General features: G+C 44.9%; 1 protein-coding gene across 1 annotated transcript in view; it reads right to left on the reverse strand.

Moving 5' to 3' along the window:
- The window catches only part of Sgpp2 (sphingosine-1-phosphate phosphatase 2), a 112,951-nt gene that overhangs the window by 26,452 nt on the left and 63,715 nt on the right, over window positions 1–22,784 (reverse strand). The window contains exon 3 of the mRNA XM_016009877.3: window positions 581–760. Within this exon, the coding sequence (XP_015865363.1) occupies window positions 581–760 (180 nt within the window). The remainder of the gene's footprint in view (window positions 1–580; window positions 761–22,784) is intronic.

The following is a 22,784-nucleotide window of genomic DNA, read 5'->3' on the forward strand; positions in this document are numbered from 1 at the left end:
ACTATAATTATCATCTGAGCAGATATTAAATGAAATTCTTCTAGTTTCAACATTTATTAATCTCCTGTCATTTATATGGTTCTAAAAAACAGGGCATCATTCCTAATAACTGGTCCCTAACCAGGGGCAGAGTCATCCTTGGAAGGTAATTTGGGGTACCCGACTCTCTTCTGCCCCAGGCCAGGAGAGTCTGGCAGAGGGATTTGGTGGGATCATCTCTGCCCTGGAGGATCATTTATGAGGATCGTAAATGCTTTGTGTCTGTCGCAAGTCTGTCTAGGCAACATTTCAAGTAAACAGTTCGTGGGGAGGATGATGCCAGGCAGGTCACACTATGCTCCCCATTCCGGGGCCCATCCTCACTCAGAGGCATAATCTGATCTGGGTGCTAAATTAGACGGTCCCTTTAGGAAGAAACTATCAACATCCCTGAAGCTTTCAGACTCCCTTCATTTTTACCCCATAAATCTTGATGTCCCTCAAAGCAGCTCGAAGAGAAATTCTGAACTGCTGCCTCCTGTCTTCCTCATTCTACAACCAGAGGTGAGTGCTGGAGGAACAGGAATGGGCCCCACCTTACCTGGTACCTATCCATGGTAGAGATGAGGAGGGTGAAGGATATAGCAGTGGCTGCCATGGCGTGGGTGGAGGGCATTCCGTATTCTGCAACCACTCTCTTTTCGAGTTTCACCACGGGAGGGGACGAGGGCCGGGGCCACTTCAGGATGTCCTTGGCCACCTGACCAATGTACATCACCAACTGTAAAACCAAAGGGCCGAGATAAATATAACCCAATAAGGATGATAACTATACCTCTAAACTGTTCTGTTATCTGCCATTCCCAGTCTGCTGCCTGGAGTCCCCTTCTCACTGCCCCACACTCACTGGGGATGTTTTATAGCGCACAGCTGATCCAGACTGGGCTCTTGGTGTATGTACAGCAAGCACGTTATCAGCATGTCAGCCCCTCAGTCTTATGCCTAACAAACACTTGAGTGCCGTGTGTGTATGTCAGGTGCCGCTGTCAGCCAAACGGTGAGTCTTCAGAATCCATGCTGTAGACTACTGTTTGAAGATACCTCCAGCCCAGGAGTGGTCTGGACCAACATGGCCCTCATACTCAAGTCAGACAACGATCGTGTAACCTTTAAATGCCCTCACTGTAACTGTCTTCTAAACAATCAGACAGTTTTAAGATTTAACCACAGAAGTAACTGTTCTTATAGAACATTTCACTTAGCATTTTTGTTGTTGTTGTTGTTTTGTTTTTGGTTTTTGAGACAGGGTTTCTCTGTGTAGTTTTGGTTCCTGTCCTGGATCTCACTCTGTAGCCCAGGCTGGGCTTGAACTCACAGAGATCCGCCAGCCTCTGCCTCTCGAGTGCTGGGATTAAAGGTCTGCGCCACCACCACCCTGCTGCATTTTTTTTAAAAAAGCTATTGTCACTCCTGGTAGATGTAGGGAAGATGCCAGATAGAATTAAATTTCACTTAGAAAGCTATAAAATAATATAGTATGGGCATTTTGAGACTGATAGCAATGAGAAGTCAACCTATAATTTGTGCAAAGATGTTCCCCCCTCATGACCATTGAATAAAGAAATTTCCCTCATTGTTTTAAAATATTTTTTTTTGTTTTGGATATATTTATTTTATGTACATGAGTGTTTTTCTTGCATGTATACATCTGTACTATGTGCTTGGTGATTGCAAAGTTTAGAAAAGGGCATGAGATTCCCTGAAGCTAGAGTTACTGACGGTTGTGAGCTGCCCTATGGGTGCTGGGAATAGAACCCGGGTCCTCCGCAGGAGCAGCCAGTGTACTGAGCTGCTGAGCCGTCCATCCAGCTCCCACACAATCTTTTTTTTTTTTCCTTTCTTAGTAGACCCTAGAAACCAAGATTTGCTGTTCATGCGCTCTAAAACTGAACGAATGAGGCTGTTAACCACAGACTCATTTTTTTGATCAAAGAGCTTTATGTGGCCACCCCATGATCTTTGAAAGAGGAGACAGGAGCATCATGGCGGCCCAAGTCCAACTTTTGCAATGCAACTCATGGTCTGAGGGTCGGTAGAGACTGAACCACCGGAAGTGGGCCTCTCTCTGTCCCTTTCCCTTCCTCTCTTCCTCCTCCCTCCCCTTCATTTCTTCTTTATTTCCTCCCTGCCTCTCTCCATTCCTTCCACCTGAGGTGTTCTGCTTCCCTCCCTCCCTCCCTTCCTCCCTCCCTCCCTCCCTCCCTCCCTCCCTCCCCTTCAGACCTTTGTCACTGTGGGAGCTCAGGACCTCTTTCTGGCAGAAGAGTCTCCTGCAGAGGTCAGTGTGTCAATGGCTTTAGTCATGAACCTTCTCATGGTAACTATGGCAATAGTATCCGTGTTACCACGGCCTCATTTAGCTTCTGGTGGGTGGGGTCATCTTGCTTTGGAATGGAACTCTTATGAAGGACTATTTCAAAATTATTTGGATGAGCCAACTGATTGCCAGGAATTTCCACATTCTGGGGCTTTCTCTCCACATTTCAAGAGGCAGGCTGATCTGGAGCTGTATCCCCCACAGGAGGCACTGAGCCTGGGTTAGAACTCAGCAGAGGCCATGGTGCGCAGCAGGCCAAATCCCCAGGCTGTAAACCCTCAGGGACAATCGCTCTGAATCCCATCACTGTGATTTCCAACGGATGGAGGCTGAAACACAGCCTCTTAACCATCCCTTATTACCAGAACGACTCTCCTGGAGACCCACTGTTTTCATGCCCCCCCCACCTGCCCCCCGCCCTGGGAACCTGTAAAACAACATCCAGCTATTATCTAGGGAGGTGGCAAATACTATCGACTACTAAGAGTTTCTCGGAGGCCGCCTAAATACACTCCAACTCTGCCCCTTCCTCACCAACGTCCACAAAACATCAGACATAAACGACAGTCTAGCTGACTCAAAATAACTGAGAAGACTCACAGACTGGAAGCCTTAAAATCATAACATCAAGAGAGATTGGGTAACCCTCACTTGGACCAAACTTAATTTCCTTGAAGTCCTTATAAGTCCCTTTGACTTCATTTCTGTTTTCCTCTCTATGCTCAAAGATGTTTGGAATCAGGACAATTGTTTACTTCACGTAAAAAACATTGCCACACCTACACATTATTTCCAACTTAAAAAAAAATCTGAATAAAAATGGCTACAGAAACAGCTCTCTTTAAACCAGAGAAAACAGACCTACAATCTTCACGATACACATAAAGAGCTGTCTCACAGGGTAGAGCTCTGTCCCTGCAACTGCTACTTAGGACAACCTGGTGTCAGCTTGGCCTTGAGTAGGAAAAGGGCAGCATACAGTCTCGCCAAACATACAACAGAATCAAACAAACAAAAACTCCTTTAACAAAAAGTTATCCACAGAGCTCTGAGGGTGCACCCTCTAGGTGGGGTCCTATTGGGAACTGATGGAGCCTTAGGCTGTGGGGCCCAGTGAGAGGAAGTTAGGTCCTTCTGTTGTGTTTTTCCCCATTCTCTTTGCTTCCTGGCCATCATGAGGTGAGCAGCTTCCTCTACCAGCAGCATATGCTGCCTCACCTACCCTAAAGCCAAAACGACAGGGTTTATAGATTGCAAACTTTCAAAACTGCAAGTCAGAATAAATATTCAGGCAATAGCAGGGATAAAGCATCCTCAAGCTCTTCTCAGACACTGAGAAAATCCAAATGCGCAGCTACTCTGGAAAAGTCTGGCAGTTTCTAAAGACATTAGGTACACTTTCATCATGTGATCCAGCCACACCACCCTAGCCATTAGCTCCAGACAAATGAGACACTATGCCACACAAAGGTTTGCCTGTGAATGTTCATTGCATGTGTTTTTGAATCATACTCCCAAGCTGGAAACAGCTCAAGTTCCACCAGAAGGTGAGTAAAATGTGGAGTCACCATACACTTGAACCCTACCAAGAGAAAACAAAAAAACCGGAGCTGTTGACGTATATTTACAGTAGAGGCAAAGCTCAGAACAATGCCGCAGAACGAAGCAATAGACGAGCAAGCGGCGCGGCTGAATGCTTCTATTTATATAGCATTCTTAAAAATAGGACCTGACCTCTGTGTCTCCCGATACCTTTATATCAAGGGTACAGCTAGAATGGGGATCTCAAGAATGGTTGGAGGGAAGGAAAGCAATTAAGAAAATACTGCAGAATCAAGGTGGAGGGACACCAGTGCACTGCAGGCCAGCAGGGAGGAGAGATTCGAAAAATGCTTTGTGTTGCTTTTTCTTTTTAATCATGTAACAATACTGAGCGGGTTTATAACTGTCAGGAGAACAACTAGAGAGGAGTCATGGTAATAAGATGGAAGAAAGAAAGGGAAGGAATATGACCCTAGAGCCGACCAGGTATGTGGAAGTGCTCTTCGGTATGAGAAGAATTAGCCACTAGTTCTTAGCATCAGTGGATGCTAGTGATCATAGGTTAGCTGGGATCGTAGGCACCACTATCACGGCGAGGGGAGAAGGCTGAGGATGCTAACTGCTTCCTGATAAACAGGACCATACTACTTGGTGAAAACTGGTTTTCCGTGACCCTCGTGTTTCCACCAGGTAAAAAGTCCATTGCAGCACTCTAGTCTGAAGCCTCTGCTGGACAAATAAGTACTAAATATATTTCAAAACGCAATTTGACCATGCACCAGCATTTCCAAGGCTGCTACTGTGGGTAGGAACTAGAGGAGGGTTGGGCCCTGGCTTATTTGAGCTTTATCAGGGTTTCTCACTGTCGGGGCAATTGCTGTTCATTGGATTTGTGGCTTCTGCATGACACTCTGTGCCCCAGGCATAGTACTTGGTACACTCGGGATGCCCCAAACAGAAGACCAGATTCAAAGGCTCATCCACCCTATGGAGTATTCTCCTGTAGACATGCCCAAGCAATGATGGAGTTTAAAGTGACTCCCGACATACTAAGCTTAAAAGTACACATGTGTGGGAGGCTATGCTACCCAATAAATCTACACCATGTAGTTAGAACCTAAAAGACGTTAGTATGTTGTTTAGATGGCTAGACCTAAAAGACAAACACATTGTATGATTCTGTTCCTATAAATGTCCAGATCAGATTGGGCATGGAGGCCAGATGTCTGAAATCAGAAGTCAGCTGATCCGTGCTCACACTGAGGCTCTTGGGCAGAGTTCTTTCTTTGCCTCTTCCAGTTACTGGTGGCTGTGAGCACTTCTAGATGAGTTGGCCAGCTCATTACAGTCCCTGTCTCCGGAGTGACATGGTTTCCTCCTCTTCTGTCTGTGTCAACCTGCCTTTCCCTTCTGCCTGACTGTTGACATCTGTTAGACTTGGCCCAACTGGAGGATCTAAGATGAACATCCCAAGATCTTCCACTTATGTCCATCAGAACCCTCTTCCCTAAAGATAATACTCACATGTTCTGGGGTTTAGGATTTGGCATGTGTTTTGGGAGACCACCATTCAACCCACTATATTTAGAAAGCAGTTGGTGAATTACTAAGAAAAAGGCACTAAACTGATTTGGGAAATAGCATGCAGAACAATGTAGACAAGGTCTTTTTTATTTTTTTCACAGAGCAAGTGAACTCATCTGGCCAAAAGGATGCTTGGCTTCACTGCATTTTATTAGATTAATACAAAGCACTATGCTTTATAAAAATAGAGTGCCCCTGCACTCCATGGAAGAGAATTTGCCTGTCACGTTCCATGGGTTTGGTTCCCAGCACTGAAAAAAACACAAATGGAGGTGGTGTATTTGACAGCATTGAGGGGAAAAACAGTTGAGTCTGAGACTTCAAATGTTCAACATCATATGTCATTGATTATACATTACATTAGGAGTGAGGCACAGCTTTGTACATATTAGAGTGGCCAAAGTCCAAAAACCTGACAGTACCACATGCTGGCAAGGATGCAGCGTAAAAGAAACACCCATTCTTCACTGGTGGGAGGACAAAACAGTAAGAGCACTTTGGAAGACAATTTGGAATTTTATATTTACAAAGTTAGACATACAAGTTTGGGATCATACTTGGCAATTTATTCAAATGAGTAGGAAAATTTATATATACACATATATATTTATGTATATATGTATAAACTTTACACATGGGTGTTTATAGAGGCTCTATTCATAATGACCAAAACTTAGGAACAAATGAGATATTTTTAGTAGAATATACATGTAAATATGTATGTATGTATATACATCCATCCATACATTGTGGTACATTCCAAGACTGGAATATTTTTCAGCACTCGAGAGAAATGAGTGATCCAGCCCCCAAAGGCATGGAGCAACCTTAGATCCATATTACTAAGCAAAAGAAGCTCGTCTAAGCAGGCTACACATGTGGTTCTAACTATATTACTACATTCAAGGAAAAGCCAAACTGTGAAGCCTGTGGGGGTAGAGGGATGGAAAGACGAGCGGAGAGCACAGAGTCTGTTTATGGCGGCGAGACTGTTCCGTTTGATACTCTGGATGATAAATGTGTGTCGTTGTCGACTTGGTCACAACCCAAGGAACATAAACCATCAAGAGTGAAGCTTAATGTCAACTATTAACTTTGGGTGACCAGCATGTGTCAATGTGGGGTCACTAGTTACAGGAAAGGCATCACTCTGGTGGGGGATGCTCTCAGTAGGAGCAGAGGACATAGGACAACTCTCTAAATTTTGCCCAGTTTTATTGTCAACTTAAAACTGACCTAAAAAAATTAAAGTCTATTTAAAATCAGAAGACAACTGTTTCTTCATTTATGTCTCAGTTAAAGAGTCTAATGATTAACCTAACAGTGCTCCCCATGAAGAAAGGACTTCTGTCTGTATTGTTGAAGGCCCTCCTACCTAAAGGGATCCAATTAACCGCCACTATCCATCCTTCTCCTTTGGGATAAGACCCTAAAGGCCTGGCCATAAAGGCAAAAATCCAGGAGGAGGCAATGCAGGGGGGAATTTCTGCTCACTAATGGCTTCAGCAAACTAGCTAGGTCACACTTCATGCTGCTTTGAGATGGTCAGGGGTTTGATGACAGGTATTAACCTTTTTCTTCCCTTTTCTGTTTATTTTTTCTTGCTTTCTTACTATCTCTTTTTGGGTGTGTAGTATATGCATTAGTGTGCACATGAGTGGGGGGCATGTGTGAACATGGGTGGGACATGTGTGTACATGGGTGGGGGCATGTGTGCACATGGGTGGGGGGCATGTGTGCATGTGGATGGGGCATGTGTGCATGTGGATGGGGCATGTGTGCACATGGGTGGGGGGCATGTGTGCACATGGGTGGGGGGCATGTGTGTACATGGGTGAGGGCATATGTGCACATGGGTGGGAGGCATGTGTGTACATGGGTGAGGGCATGTGTGCACATGGGTGGGGGATGTGTGCACATGGGTGAGGGCATGTGTGCACATGGGTGGGGGGCATGTGTGCACATGTGGAGGCATGTGTGTGTGCACATGGGTGGGGGATGTGTGCACATGGGTGAGGGCATGTGTGCACATGGGTGGGGGGCATGTGTGCACATGTGGAGGCCCGAGGTCAATGCCAGGTATCTTCCTCAGTTGTTCTCTTTATTTTTTGAGGCAGGATTACTCACTGAATTTGGAGCTCACATTTTCCCCTGCACTGGTTGGCTATCTACCCCCCACCCCTGGGACCTTCTTGCATCTCCCCAGGGCTAGAAGCATGCACCACATCCAGCATGTATGTGGGTGCTGAGGATTGAGCTCAGGTCCCCTGTCCATGTGTGATCAGGTCGTCCTTTGCTCTCAGGTACTCCATATTGGGGAGGAAACCAGGTTTTCAGGCTGCCCCCTGCCCTGAGGGACTCCAATTTATAAGCAGCTTTTGATTTCAGTTTTAGGGTAGATGATGACTGTGTGCCTGGATACACCAGCAAACACCACTATCTGGCTGGCACCACCATATGGCACAGATTGATAAATGACTATTTCCTGGGGAGGTAGTGGGGGGGCACATGGGCACATTAAAATCATGTCACAGAAACCTTGCCCAAGAACTTATTGGACACACAAGACTAACGAAAGAGTATAACTCTCTTACTTGGCCCCATGATGGTAACAACATCACCCACCTGTCAGCTGACACCAAGGACCAATAGGGAAAGACTCCCAACATTCCCAAGGACCACAGCTCAGCTTGGTTGCTGGTCTACTCAACTGCTGTTCCGCCCAGCCTCCTGCTTGCCTGCCCGGACCTGCCATCCATCAGTCTACCCATTCTGCCTTGGGACCAGGTCCTTCCCTTTTACCTCACAGACGGCCTCAACTCGGCGTTCTCACTCTCCATCCTGACTCCACAGCAGTCTGACTTAGAGGCAGCTGCTCTCCTGCGGCTGGTTTGGGGTCTCTCTCTTCTCAATACAAGCTCCATCTACATCTCTATCAAATTACTTCTGGAAACTCCTGAAACTCTATTACAGCCTCTTTAACATGGTGCATCCATTCTGTAACTCAGACATGCATGTGTGCACATGTGTGTGTGTGTGTGTGTGTGCGCGCGCGCGCACGCGCGCTCATGTGCACACATGTGTATTTACTGTGTGATGTTATAATGAGAGTTAATATTAGTAATTAATATTGGAATAAAGGAACCAGTGTGTTCACCTTGGCCGGATTACCAAGGAAAGTGGGATTATCAGGCCAATTGCTACCTTTAAACTACTGACATTAGGGAAAGACACAAATGTGTTCATCTGTTTTCCTAGTACAGCACACTCGTGAGCATCAACCCACTGAGCCCTCTCCTCTCGCCAGCCCTTAACCTGTTGCGTTACTTCACTCTGCCTGCAACATGAATGATGCACAGGTAGACAGATGTGGTTCTCAGATCAATGGCAGCCCACTGGACCAACTCTCCTGGTGTAAGCCTCATCCGTATGCCGTAAAAGAACGCCCAACGTACTCCCGTCCTGGGAGGTGGGACTTACAAGGATCTGGGAGAGAAGCTGACTCCCCTTCTCCCAGTGTGCCCCAGCCTTCTCTTTATTACCACCCAGGATGACAATTCTCCCATGTCTGTGTCTAACACATCCTCACTTAGCGTGGCTTTACTTTTCACCGTAGCGTAAATGAAGGAAAACTTGTTTAGGAAAGAGAGGATTCCTGAAACTACTTTGTTATGAGTAAAGCAGCTCTAAGAGCTATGAAAGCAGAACTATACATGTACATCTTTCCTGGCCATCCCAGCCTATCCTTCCCATAGAGTACTCCCAGGCCCATGTTGTGGGGGAAGCCAAAGCAGCTGCAGAGGCCCTTTCCAAAGGATACCTGCATGCACGCGCGCGTACACACACACACACACACACACACACACACACACACACACACACACACACACCTTGACAAACCCTAACATCTTTCTTCTTTCTGGCTACTGCTGGTGCCTCCTTTACCATGGGACATCATATCCAAGAGATCTCAGTGTGCCTGTGTGTGCATGTGTGTGTATGTGTGTGTGTGTGTGTGTGTGTGTGTGTGTGTGTGTGCATGTAAATGTGTGTATGTGCATGTAGAGGTCAGCTATCAATGGCTCCTCTATCCCACTTCATTTTGTGGGGGTGGGGGTGTGAGACAGAGTCTCTTACATAGCCTTGGCTGTCCAGGAATGCACTGTGTAGACCAGGCTGGCCTCAAACCCACAGAGATCTGCCCACCTCTGCATCCCTGAGTGCTGGGATTAAAGGTGTGCACCACCATCACCCAGCCCATTCCATTTCTTAATACATCCCAATCGGTCTCCTTCTCCTCAGATTACTGACATAGGTCATGATCAGAGACCAGCCCACTCCTAGGCTTCTGATCAAGAGAACAATAACACAGAAATTTATACAGATGTTTGTGTTGTCTGTCGTTTCAAAAGCCTTCTCACTAATGTGAAATGTCCATAGTGATCAGAAAGAGAGAAAGAGGTTAAAACCCTTTCTTAAAGCTGGGGGTGGGGGCACCAGGGGGTGGATTCTTCTGGAACTGATGAAAATGTTCCAGAGATAAATAATGCTGAGTGGCCACACTGCTTCATAAATATACTGAACCACACGGTTTAATGGGTAACGATCATATATATTCATTGTATATGTGATGAGTTTCATTAAGACTCTTCATTGAAGTAGGTCATATACTCTGATCATCAAGGAGATATTATAATAATAAATAAAGGTGATTGTTATATTATATTATATTATTATATATATTTGCAGGTGAGAGAGAAAGAGAAGTGGGTAGGGGAGACCTTTCTGCATATTGTGCAAACCTGAAAACCTGAGTTTGATCCTGAAACCCACATAAAGAGACAGACATGGTGCTACATATTTCTAGTCCTAGCAGCCCTACAGGGAGATGGGAGGTGGAGACAGAACTGGCTGGAAGCTCCCAGGCACTATCTTAGAGTACAGTGTGTAGAATAAATAAGAGTGACCCTTCCTCAGCAAGATGGAAGGAGAGAATCGACTCCTGAAAGCTGGCCTCTGCCTCTACATGCAGAGCATGACATGTGTGTGCCACACTTGCACATGCACACAGACACATAATAATACAGGAAGAGAGAAACCAGGGCTCAGAATGGGCCTCTTCGACGTGTCCTTGAATGCCCTTGTTCCCAAAATGACAAGGTCACTATTGACAATGCCTGAGACTCCTGGTGTCACTAGAAGCAAGCTATTGGGATTATGAATATTCATTTCCTCATCCCATTTAGTCCCTCTGCTGACCACTACATCCACATAGCACCCAGACCACATGGAATCCACCCACTGAGAAATCATCTCCTCAGGATCACGGGTGTGGAAGTTTATGATCATGTTGCAGTCATAGAGTCTACAAGTCCACAACTTCCCAGGCCTCCTTAGCTGGTGGTCCTGTTGGCTTGGAGTTCGGTTTTGTTTTGTTTATTTGTATCCCTCCTGGAATACACACTGCTCTGTAGCCTCTCATTTTGCTTTAGGGAATGAATTAAAAGCAGTTATTTGGAACATTCTAGAGGCCTACCATCCACCAGGAAAGGTTTTCAAATGGTGAATGTCCATTCAGACTTCTGGATTTAATTTTATTAATAACAATAATTAAAAAAATAAACAGAGTCCTTTAACTGTGTGTGTGATGGGGGTCTGTAGGGGTGTGTGAGTTTGTGTGTGGGAGTCCATGGAAGAAACAATTGTCATTTCAAACTAATAAAAACTATAGTCAAGCCGGAGGCATCAATGCAAGGAAATGGAGCAAACACCTCACACCACAGGAGAAAACAGAAAGCCAGCCTTTACATACCCGAGTTTTATAGAAATACATAAAACAGCTGGGCAGTGGTGGCACACGCCTTTAATCTCAGTATTTGGGAGGCAGAGGCAGATGGATCTCTGTGGGTTCAAGGCCAGTCTGGTCTGCAGAGTGAGTTTCAGGACAGTCAAGACTACACAGAGAAACCCTGTCTCATTAAAAATACACACACACACACACACACACACACACACACACACACACACACACACACAGCCAAAGCACAAATGGGAGGTAGGAAAAAGAAATAATTCAGCTATGATGCTTATTCTTCCCAATACTCCATTTGATCAAGTTCAGATCTGTTGATGAGGTTTTGAAGAGAAACACTAAAGGTACAAAAATTAATAATGCAGAGATGTGGTGTGTACATCAGGAAAGTTACTTCAAGGCCCTCGACAGACAACAGCTTACTCTCATGTAGGGATGGCATGACTGTGATGTTCACATTACCTCTGTTTTACAGATGTAGAACCTGACATGTAGACATGTCTTGCCAACAGTAGAACAGAGGAGCTGAACTTGACCTTTCAAACGCTATGTCTTTTTACTACATCCCACCATCTAGCGCCTGACAAACTCACTACACCTGTAAATCAGATGGGAGCAAAAAACACCTGAAAACAGAGATGAGCCCTCACATAGCCCAAGCTCTACCTTAATGCATTAGAACCATCTCGATCTCAGTGGAGGCCATTAGGTGTTGAAGTGATGAAGATGTTCACATTTGGTGAGAAAACTACCATGTAGTTAGTACAAATCTCAAATGGTCTTATTAAAAAAAAAAAACAGACCTTGCCTTGGAGGAGTTGGGAATGGGGGGTGGATTGAGGGGGGGAAGGCTGGAGGGGGTGGGAGGAGGGAGGACAGGGGAATCCATGGCTGATATGTAAAATTAAATTAAATATAAAATAAAAATAGTTATTAAAAAAACATGAGAGCCAGATATTGGGGGGAACGCTGGAAGATCAGAGAAACAGAACAGGCCACAGCTAACCTCACTCCACCAACTTCTCAGCTGATCCTGTTTCCTCAAAGTGGAAGCCTCTGAGTCCTCATCCAGAATGAATCTCAGCTGAACTGCTGCTCCAAAGCCTAAAGGCTTAACCAGGATCTAGTTCCTGGTCCTCATGCCTTATATACCTTTCTGCTTCCTGCCATCACTTCCTGGGATTAAAGGTGTGAGTCACCATGCCTAGCTGTTTCCAGTGTGGCTTTGAACTCACAGAGATCCGGATGGGGAGCTCTGTCTTCGAAATGCTAGCATTAAAGGTGTTTGTGCCACCATTTTCTGGCCTCTGTATCTAGTGGCTGTTCTGTTCTCTGACCCCAGATAAGTTTATTAGGGTGTACAATGTTTTGGGGAACACAATAGCACTATACTACCAAATACTTGTCCCACCAAGGAATGGTCCAGAAGGCTTGAATCAATTTTTTACTCCATGTTGGGTGTACAGCAACCCAACTGAGATCTTCAGTCCTAGGAGCCACGCTACACATATGAAAGGAAAACTACACAGAAACATCTCTTTCAAATGAGCGAGCATCAAGCATCAGCAAAAGCCTGAAAACTGTAAATATGCATGATAGGACACCGGCTAAACAAATTAGGCACATTTAAACATAATTACAGCTAAATGAGAAAACCAAGATGCGGTTGAGAATATATTTGGCTTCTATTTGCATATTTTAAAATGGATTTACATATAAATGTGGGTAGGCACAGGGGAAAACGGTTGGTAAGTCTGATAGGGTTTAGATGGAGTTCTAGGGTGGCAAAGAGGCATGCTTTGCATGGTGCATCTTGTGGGCTATTAGAGATTTTCATGCACATAACAACGACCTGCCTTCCCCAAGCAGCCAAGTTCATCCCTGGTCATCAAGCAGCAACAGCAGCATAATGACTAGCTCTCTTGTGTTGTCAAGTCTGGTTTGGCAAACTTTTAAGTGGCCTATGGACAGACCTCAGATGGCGTCTTTCCTGTGGGCCTCCTACCAAGCTGGTTGAGGAGGTTTTTCTCATGTGCTTCAAGTTGACTCTTTCCCAAGTCTTTCTCAAAGTGCTCACAAAACTTCCTCCCAGAGTCTTCCCTAGTTGTATGACTCGTGTTAATATTCCTTTAACATTGTTCTTTAAATTGGTGGGACATTTAGTGGAACATTTATGAAACCATGGCCTTATATATGTGGTGTGTGTGTGTGTGTGTGTGTGTGTGTGTGTGTGTGTGTAAACATGTGTATGTGTGAGTTGCCCGTGCACAAGCATGTAGAGGCCAGAGATCAATGTCCTGTGTCTTCTTCTATCCCAGTCTTTTGAGACACAATTTCTCACTAAACCTGAAACTTGAGGCCAACAAGCTCTGGGGATCTACTTTTACCCTCCAGTGTTGGGGTTATCAACACATGCCCCCATGCTTGGCTTTTAAATGGATGCTGGGGATCCAAGTTCAGATCCTCATACTTGTTCAGCAAGCACTTACCTATTTAGCTATCTCCCCAGCCTCCTGTGAGTTCATATATGAAACGTGATTAATCTAAGATGTATATATTTAAACTAAAGAAATAAAACATCTTGCAGATTAAGTGTTTGGGAATCAAACTTGTGTTATTACAATTATACAGTTACCTATGACTAGAGGTAACTTATCTTTACATGTGACTGTATCTAATGTATGGACATTCTATCTCTCAATCCCTACAACAAGCCTAGGATATGGATGAATGAACAAAAGCCAGCAGGAAATATACATACATTCCATGTTAGCCAAATTCTTGTTTTCTAAAATCTGGTGCTCAGTAGACTTAGAGGATCTTTTAAATCTTTTGTTATTAAAATTCATGCCATTAGATGGGCAGTTGAGGCAAAAGGATTATGTCTGAGGCCAGCCTTACATATAATGAGATAGGGTTTCCAAAGCCAAATATTCATACTACTTGCTATCTGAAGTTCAGAATCCAAGTAGAATCCAATAGTACCCAGGGAAACTTCTGTTTCATTGTGAAGACTCAGAAAAGATTTGTCTCTAAGAAGATGGTCATAAAAATAGATGCTTTCCTCATACCCCCTTCCAACATAACCACAAACATCTGTAATCCTTCACAAAATAAGAAAATAACCCTGTAGGCTAAATTATTTGAGTTTTTGTAAGATGTCTCAAATTTGCTGGGGATGGGGACAGAATTAGTTGGGAAAAAGCATGAATATCATCTAATGAGATTCCATATCAGTATATCCTAGAACAAGTCTAGCTTCCAAAATTGTCTAGTCTTGAATTATCTCAAGACAAGAGGAGATGCAGCTGTATTTCCCTCTCTTGTCCTTTCATACAGGAAGCCCCCAGATGGAGGAGAGAGGTCCACTCAGTCTTGCTGACCCCATCAACCAAGAGCCTGACTTGAGGCTAAAGTCATTGACTCAGAGCCCTAGTATTCTGGCCAACCAACTGTCCTTGTATACTTGATCAGATATGTCTTTCAAGCTGGCCTTTTATAAAGAGGTGTTTTGTTTTGTTTTTTATGTTTAAGGGCCTGTCTATATGCTGAGGCACTCAAGCTGAAGCCCGAGAATGTCTGCCACAGGCCCACATTCCAAATGGAAGGCAACAAAAGTTTGAGGGATGGCCACACCAAAGAAATAAGAAAGACTGATTTCTGAATGGTTAGACTCTGAGGAATCTAACAGCAATGCCATCCATCCCGGTTCTGAGTTACATCCACAGTGCCTCGGGGCTTGCTTTTCCCATGAGCAGCTAGCTGCACTGCTCTGAAAGAAGTCTGGACTCACGGTGCCAGCTCATGCAACTCCTGCTACAACCAACAGGATTAAAACTTCTTCCAAGAGGGAAATGGTGTTGGAGAAGCTCAAGGGGCCTGTTAGAGAAAACTCCAGCCTCTCAGGGTTTCCATTTTAACAATGAACCAAATGGCAAGGACAAATAGGCAATCATCTCCAGGCTCTTAGGTCTACATATTCTTTGTCCAGAAAGTGGATGTTACCAGGCACATCTCCTCATGTTAAAGCAGCCACATATATGTGGGGGAAGTATCAGCCCATGATGAGGTGCTCAGTCATCAGCAGCCCGCGGACAAACTGAATTACCAGCTAGACACTGAGCGGAAATGGAGAGCAAAGAGAACACATGAGGATTAAAAACTCAATATGAAGCCTAACAAGGTTATGAGATGCATAATTGCAGGAAGTAGGGAAGAAAATTCACTTAAGATGACGCAGTTTTGGGGAGGGCACCCTGGATGTGAGTCTGCTCGGGCAGTCTAGGGGCACAGCCAAATGGACTCCTCCCGTGATTTACCCAACATCCATTTCCATTGTCCACTTGATGTCATGGGCTGTGTTACCAACCCCGGGAAAAGCCGGTTTCAAACTCACTTCTAACCGCATGGTACTCACAATCAGGAGTGACTGTCAACCACAGACAACAAAACTGTCTTAAAATGTAGACACTGAGTATTTGATTTTCTAAGACATGGTCTCATTTATGTTGCTCTGGCTAACCTGAAACTCACCATATAGTCTAGGCTGGCTTCCAGTTTTCTGGGATCCTCTAGCCTCGGCCTCCTGAGTGCTAGACTTACAGGTGTGTATGTGATTTTGATACTCTCAAATCAACAGCATGTTTGTCAAACTCCATCTGTTCTTGGGTGCTGTTAGTTTCTGATGATGCCGCCGCAGCAGCCTGCCTCTGTCTCCAAAGCAGTCACGTCGTAACCCGTCACCGGGTGCCTCTCCACTGTCCACTATGCGGCATGTGCATCCTTTAAAAGTGCCAGCCAGGCACATCTCGCTCTTTTTGTCTCTTTGCCTCTTTCTTCTCTTTGCCTCTTCTTTTCTTCTCTTGCTTCTCTTCTTCCTCTTGTCCTTTCTCCCTCACTCATGTCCCCACTCCGACATGGCCTTTCCCTGGTTCGCTGTCCCCCTCCCCCAATAAACCACTAACTCTGTGGCGGGTGGCGTTTTGCTTCGTGGCATAACTTGGCAGGGCCCACCAAAAGGTACTCACTATTGCCTTTTTTTTTTTTTCTTTATCCTTTCAACTGCCTTCCTCCCTTGGTTCTACTTCACTTCCCTTCCTCCCGAGGTAAAAACAGAGGCCTTCGGGTGAATGTTAGGATTCACAGCTCTCACCAGCCCCCATCCTATTTTTCCATCACCACACCACCAGGACCATGGACCTCCCAGGGCAAAGTGTGCTGGTTCCTGATCGAGCCTCTCTCCTGAGGGCTGCCTCAGCCTTGTGACTCTCTTCCACGAGCTCTGACGTTCAAGTGGGGGCTCTCCTATCTCAGGGATGAACACCTCTCAGGCAGATTAACTGAAAGACTAGTTCCCTTGACCCCGAGGCTTAATGCTGTCCGCTCAGCAACATCTTTTTTACCACCCCTTCCACTCCAAAAAGACATCAAGTTGCTGAGCTCAATTACAAACAATGTAACTTGCTAACTCCTGAATGAAGGGAGTTTAAAACCAAGACGACAGTGAATGTGAAAAGCTTTAGCAGACATATAAACATTCTTTAGCCAGGATCCCTGAAAATCAACTTTCCCATCCCTTTAGGCTACAAAGATGTTTGCTCAGCAAGCCTGTCTTTCCCCCTATGGCTTCCTCCCCCTCTTTGGCTGCACCCCCTCTTTGGTCTTTGTGATAGGGATTCTCAGGGTAGAGAAGAAAGCCCTTCTCCCATGGGGTGAGATGACTTCCCTCCTGGAGAGCCAGTCTTTAAGTAGGAAGGGACAAAGGTCTGGGAGAGCTCCAGCTTGACGCCTGCTCACTGCAGGGAGCAGAGGAGGAGACGGGGCAGCAGAGGAGAGCCAGGATGCTCTGTGCTGGCTCCTACTTGGCCAGTGAGTGATTAACTCTAGTTATTGAGGGGTTATTGGGAGGCTGTTGGTCACACCACCCACCTCTCCCAAACAGGGCTATGGCCAGGGCAGTAACCTCCCCATGACCCTTTTTAATGAGAAAGGTTTGACGGGAGCCTGCCAGAACGTGCCTTTGGGGCACAGGGACTTAGTCTTATCCTCCGGCCGTCTCCACTTTCCACTATAAGGCTGAGGTTCATGCAATGGTTACAATGACAGGAAGTAAACAGAACCATTGCTGGATGCAATACCTCACCAGATTCGAATTACAGCACATGTTTTATTTTAAAGACCCACGGTAACACCAATGCAAAGATGGCCTGATGATTTCTAAAATCTAGCTATCTGGCAAGCTTACCTGCCAGGCTGTTTAGACTTTGTTCCCAATGAACAAACAGAAATCAGTGTGAAAGGATAGTCATAAAAAGTCTCAGGGACAGGGCGGGACTTCCGGCAGAAGGCAGGATGGGTGGAGAGCACCGAGTCCTCAGCACCCAGGGGTTGGGGGGCACCAAGTCCTCAGCACCCGCGGGTCACAGGGGCACCGAGTCCTCAGCACCCAGGGGTCGCAGGGGCACCGAGTTCCCAGCACCCGCGGGTCACAGGGGCACCGAGTCCTCAGCACCCAGTGAACACATGAGTACCTAGTAATAAGCACCCAAGAAGAAAAAAAAAAATGTCAAACGTTCTAGAATAGCTTAAACAATTTGAGTGTGACAAATAAATTGTAAGTCAAGCCTGTACCCAAACGACATCTCTTAGGAAAGGCCACCTTATTTTAGCACAGCATACCCCCTACCTTTCACATACATCTCACTCCTTACCCCATGTTCCTTTCATTTTTCTTTATAGAACTTAACCCTGCTCACACTTAGACCGTTCATTATGAGTGTTCTTTAATATTTTCCTTGCAGCTTCTGAGACTGAACCCAGGGCCTCACATGAACTCAGGGAGGGCTCTACTACCGAGCTGCAATGCCATCCCTCTCTATATTTTTCTTTGTCTGTGTCAGGATCTCACATGCCTCTGACTAGGCTCAAATTCTCTATGAAGCCAGGGCTGATCCTGAGCTTCTGAACTTCCTGCCTCTACCTTGAAAGTATTGGAATTACAGGTGGATATACCCCATGTCTGGCCTATTATACATTTCTTTTATTAGCTTCATCCTCATCCCGAGTGATGCTCTGACTTGTTTTTTTGTTCAAAGTCTCAAACAGTACCTGGCTCTCCTTAGGCACCCAAATACTTTTGTTTGGTGAACTGAATGAAATAATGACGCCTCTAGAGATTCAGTGGCTTTTACATGCATAGACATTGATGTTAATAGCATCACAGTCCAGAGTAGAGACCACCTCTTTTATTCTCATTTCACACATTTGAGAAGTGAGGTACCCACTGAGGGAAGAGACAAGCAAGAGCTCAGGGATGTCAACAGTGGAGGCACAGCTGAGCTCAGGTCTGACCCAAGTAGCTCACTCCACATTGTACAAAGAGACAGAAGGAATCCTCTGGGAGGCATATCAGGAGCAGAGAGAATTCTGGAAGCTTCCAGAAGCAATGTCTTCCTCTGCCCAGTCATTATCATCGTTTCACGTTCCTCCAGGCAATGAGCTCTTTCTTGTTCTGGGCCTTTCTTGAGCTAGGACGCTCTCCCTTCCCCATGTTCACACAGCTGGGTGCTTCTCACCTACCAAGGCTTAAGTTTAAAAAGCTTGTATGAAGTGCCCAGTTTTCTAAAATGGGGAAGGCAGCTCTGACCAGGTCCCCAACACCACTCAAGGGATCTTCCATTGCCTTGTGGCTTGTCACGGTCTGTTTTGCCTACACGGGGTCCCAGGAGAGCATGGTGGTACCTGTTCTTTTCTGTGGCTGATTCCCATCACCAGGGATCATGCTCAGCACAGGGTGGGCCTTTGTGTAATGTTTAATAGACGAATACATTTAATAAGATACGGCTCACCAATAGTTTGGCAGAGAGCTGATGCTTTTCAAAAAACAGTTAACACCAGGTCTCTCATTTCAAGATTTTATGTAATATAGTATGTAATATAGAGTAATATAGGATTACTCTAGGCTGATAATTTGTATTCAAAGTGCTGGAGACAATAAATGTTTCAGATTTGAGATGTTTTTAAATTTTGTAAACACACACACACACACACACACACACACACACACACACACACACACACACAATCTCTTGGGGATGGGACCCAAATGTTTCATATGTATCTTACATACATAGACGAAAAGAGATCTTATGCAATTTTTTTATTTTTGGCAGGGTCTTACTACACAGTCCATACTGGCCTCTTAAATTGTCTTTGTAGAAATAACCTTTATTTATTTTACCCAGGACTTAACTGAGTTCCTGCCAGGTGTCAAGTTCGAAGGAGGGTAATGAGCCACGTGGCAGGATGCAGATGCAGGGGTCAGTGGCATTTGTAGAGATGATGCTTTTGCTGGTCCCGGGGCAGCAGTCAGGAGCTGGGGATAGGATGGAAGGCAGGGAACACCAGCAAAGAAGCATGGAATAGAATGTGCACATGGAGGACTAGGGACCAGGAAGCTTTGGAGGCTTGAGGTCATCATCGGTGGCTCTGTGATTCCACAAACAAGAGCAGACAGATTTGGGAAAGGCTAAAGGCTTTGACTCGGGTTGAGGCTCAACTGCAAAATACCTCAGTGGTAATTTTAAAGTGCTGGACCATTAAATGTGTTTAAAAGTTCACACTTGGCATTTGAAACAGATCCCGTGAGGAGGATGGACTTCAAGTCTAAAAGAGTATCTGGAGGGAGCCCTGGATGGGGCCAGGAATGACTCAGTGGTAGAAGACTAGCCTAGCAGGCACGATGTCCTGCGTTTGATCCCCAGCATGGGAGTATGGTAGTGAAGAATAAAGACAATCCTGGCCTGAGCTGAAAGAGTGCTTCTAGAATTCTCTTCTAGAATATAACATGGCTACTGTATAGTACAGAATAGATCCTTATTAGATGAATGAATACACATCCCTGGTTCCTTAGGAAATTCCATGCTAGCCACTGTTGTAGAAAGCATCAGCATGAGATCTGAAGACAAATGGGCCCAGACCAGTGAGATGGGTCAGGAGTAAAGGTACTTGCTGCCAAGCCTGATGACCTCAGTTCTATCCCTAGGCCCACATGATGGAAGGGGAGAATAGATTCCCACAAGCTGTCCTCTGACCTCCAAATGAATGCCATGACACACATGTATGTACACATGTGCATACGTATAAATAAATAAGTGTTAAAAAAAAAGACACAGTTGACAGGAACATTGCAAATTGACTGGGTTTGTTCCATGGCTCCTTTTGCTTCCTCTCCCTGGGAGATTATCTGAGAGATCACTCATTGTTTTAGATTAAACGTCTTGCTTTTTATGATCTACCAAACAATGAAGCAATGAGAATGAACAAGTCATTCATCTACCTGTCTACACATACGCCACCACATTCACTTAAAACTGCATGACATCAGGACTGGTGGGACGGCTCAGTGAGAGGCTAGGGCAGTGGTCCTCAACCTTCCTGATGCTGTGACCCTTTAATACAGATCTTCAGGTCGTGGTGACCCCCAACCACAGAATTATTTTTGTTGCTACTCCATAGCTGTAATTTTGCTACTGTTGTTATGATTCATAATGTAAATATCTGTTTTCCAATGGTCTTAGGAAACCCCTGTGAAAGGGTCGTTCAATCGCTTCTTACTCGTAATGGGGTCACAACCCATAGGTTGAGAACCACTGGGTCAGAGAATAGAGTCTGATGACCTGAGTTCAATCCCTGAATCCCACAAGGTAGCAGAAGAGAATCAACTCCACAAAGTTGTCCTTTGACCTCTACATGCTTACACACACACACACACACACACACACACACTCACCCCCCAAAATAAATGAATAAGATTGCATAACCTCAATTTAACTATCTGCATTTACACATATATCCATTTGCTATTGTACACTTATACATAAACACATACACATGCAAACATATATAGGAGAAGGCTGAGGCATCCCTCAGGGGCAGAACTTTTGCCACTGCAAAATAAATAAGCAAATAAGCCATCTATTCAGCAGAATACATAGTTATCTGATGCAGTTGATCTAAAGTTTAGGCTTATGAAGAAAATTTAAGTTTTTATATATTTTCAAGCAACATGGTACTTCCCAAAACTAATATTGCTTATGAGCTATTAAAGTAACAAAGCTGGGTGGGAGGCTGTCCAGACACAGCTGAGAAAGAGGTACTGGGCAGCTCCAGTTACGGCTGGAAAAGGGCAGCCCTGAAACACATTACGAGGAAAGACAGGGAACCATTAAATATTTTGCATGCTTTTCTCATTATGTTTGATTATAGTTCTACCTAATGCTTATGAGCTTGCAACAGTGCAATTAGAACGCCACTCTGATGTGAGCAATGATATTATAATTTCGACTTCATTTTTCCAGCCAGTATATTAACTACCAGCCTAAAGGCAGAGAGGCTCTGCTATTTGTATGCAACTCTGCTGGAGAAAGATTTCAGATGCTTTGCTGAAAGATCATCTGTAATGTCAAGGGCTGAGGGCTGCGAACTGGGAGCAAAACACAAAATTACACTGAGTGAGGCTTGTGGGGGTGCTTGGCTGTGCATTACCACTGACAAACACAAATAAATTAGGATTTAGGTGAGTGACTTCATGCAGAAGGAGTCCTGCAGGAAGCTAGGAGAGGTCTATTTCAGATCTGGAATTTAAGATCAGCCTGGGCTACATAGTGAAACTCCTTTTTTTTTTTTTTTTTTTTTTTTTAATTGTTTTGTTATGTTTAACCATTAAAGGAAAAATAAAAAGTTTTGGTATAAGTAGTACAAGGTAAGTTCTGGAAAACAGCCTTGAGCTTTTGTGAGGCATCCGGCTCATTTCTGCCAAGGAGACATTTCTTTTGGGCCAGTGTAGGACAAGGATGGCAGGAAAGGGCTGGCTCGGGAACAAGCTCTGGGTGTTCTTAGTGTCCCATTCTCAGTCCCTTCACAGTAATGCATACCAATCAAAGTCAAATGTGCTTAAGAGTACATTCGAAAGGGCACGCTCTTGCAGAATCACTAAAATATTACTCTTACAAAGGAGCCGGCTGACTCCTGGCTCCTGTATCCTTTTCTACAGGCATGCTACCCAGACTCTTGACATCCTGTCTAGAGAGACAGAAATGCTATACTACCTATCTGTAATTTGCTTATAGCCATCTGTTTCCAAAGGGCAGGTGAAAGAGCTGGCAGAGACACTGTGTTATAAACAGCTCATCTTAAAGGGCCAGTGCACTCTTATAATTCTTTTCAGACTTAGCGGAAGTGCGCCCAGACAGTTTAGTGACAAAGGGTTGCTGTGAATAACTCAATGTATTACACCTATAGTGCTAAGGGCCATTCACCCCCAAGAGAACAGAAAGATACTTAGGCTTGCTGTACGTGGAAGACTACAAGATTTAGAAAATGGTCTATGAGATGTGTTCAAAGACAACTATGCTGGTTTTCATGGTTGTATCAACATTTACCATTTAAGGGCAAATAATCTCAATGTAGTTGTTGGTGGCACAATGCAGT

Source organism: Peromyscus maniculatus, chromosome 13, assembly GCF_049852395.1.
Source record: "Peromyscus maniculatus bairdii isolate BWxNUB_F1_BW_parent chromosome 13, HU_Pman_BW_mat_3.1, whole genome shotgun sequence".
Classification (NCBI taxonomy): domain Eukaryota; kingdom Metazoa; phylum Chordata; class Mammalia; order Rodentia; family Cricetidae; genus Peromyscus; species Peromyscus maniculatus.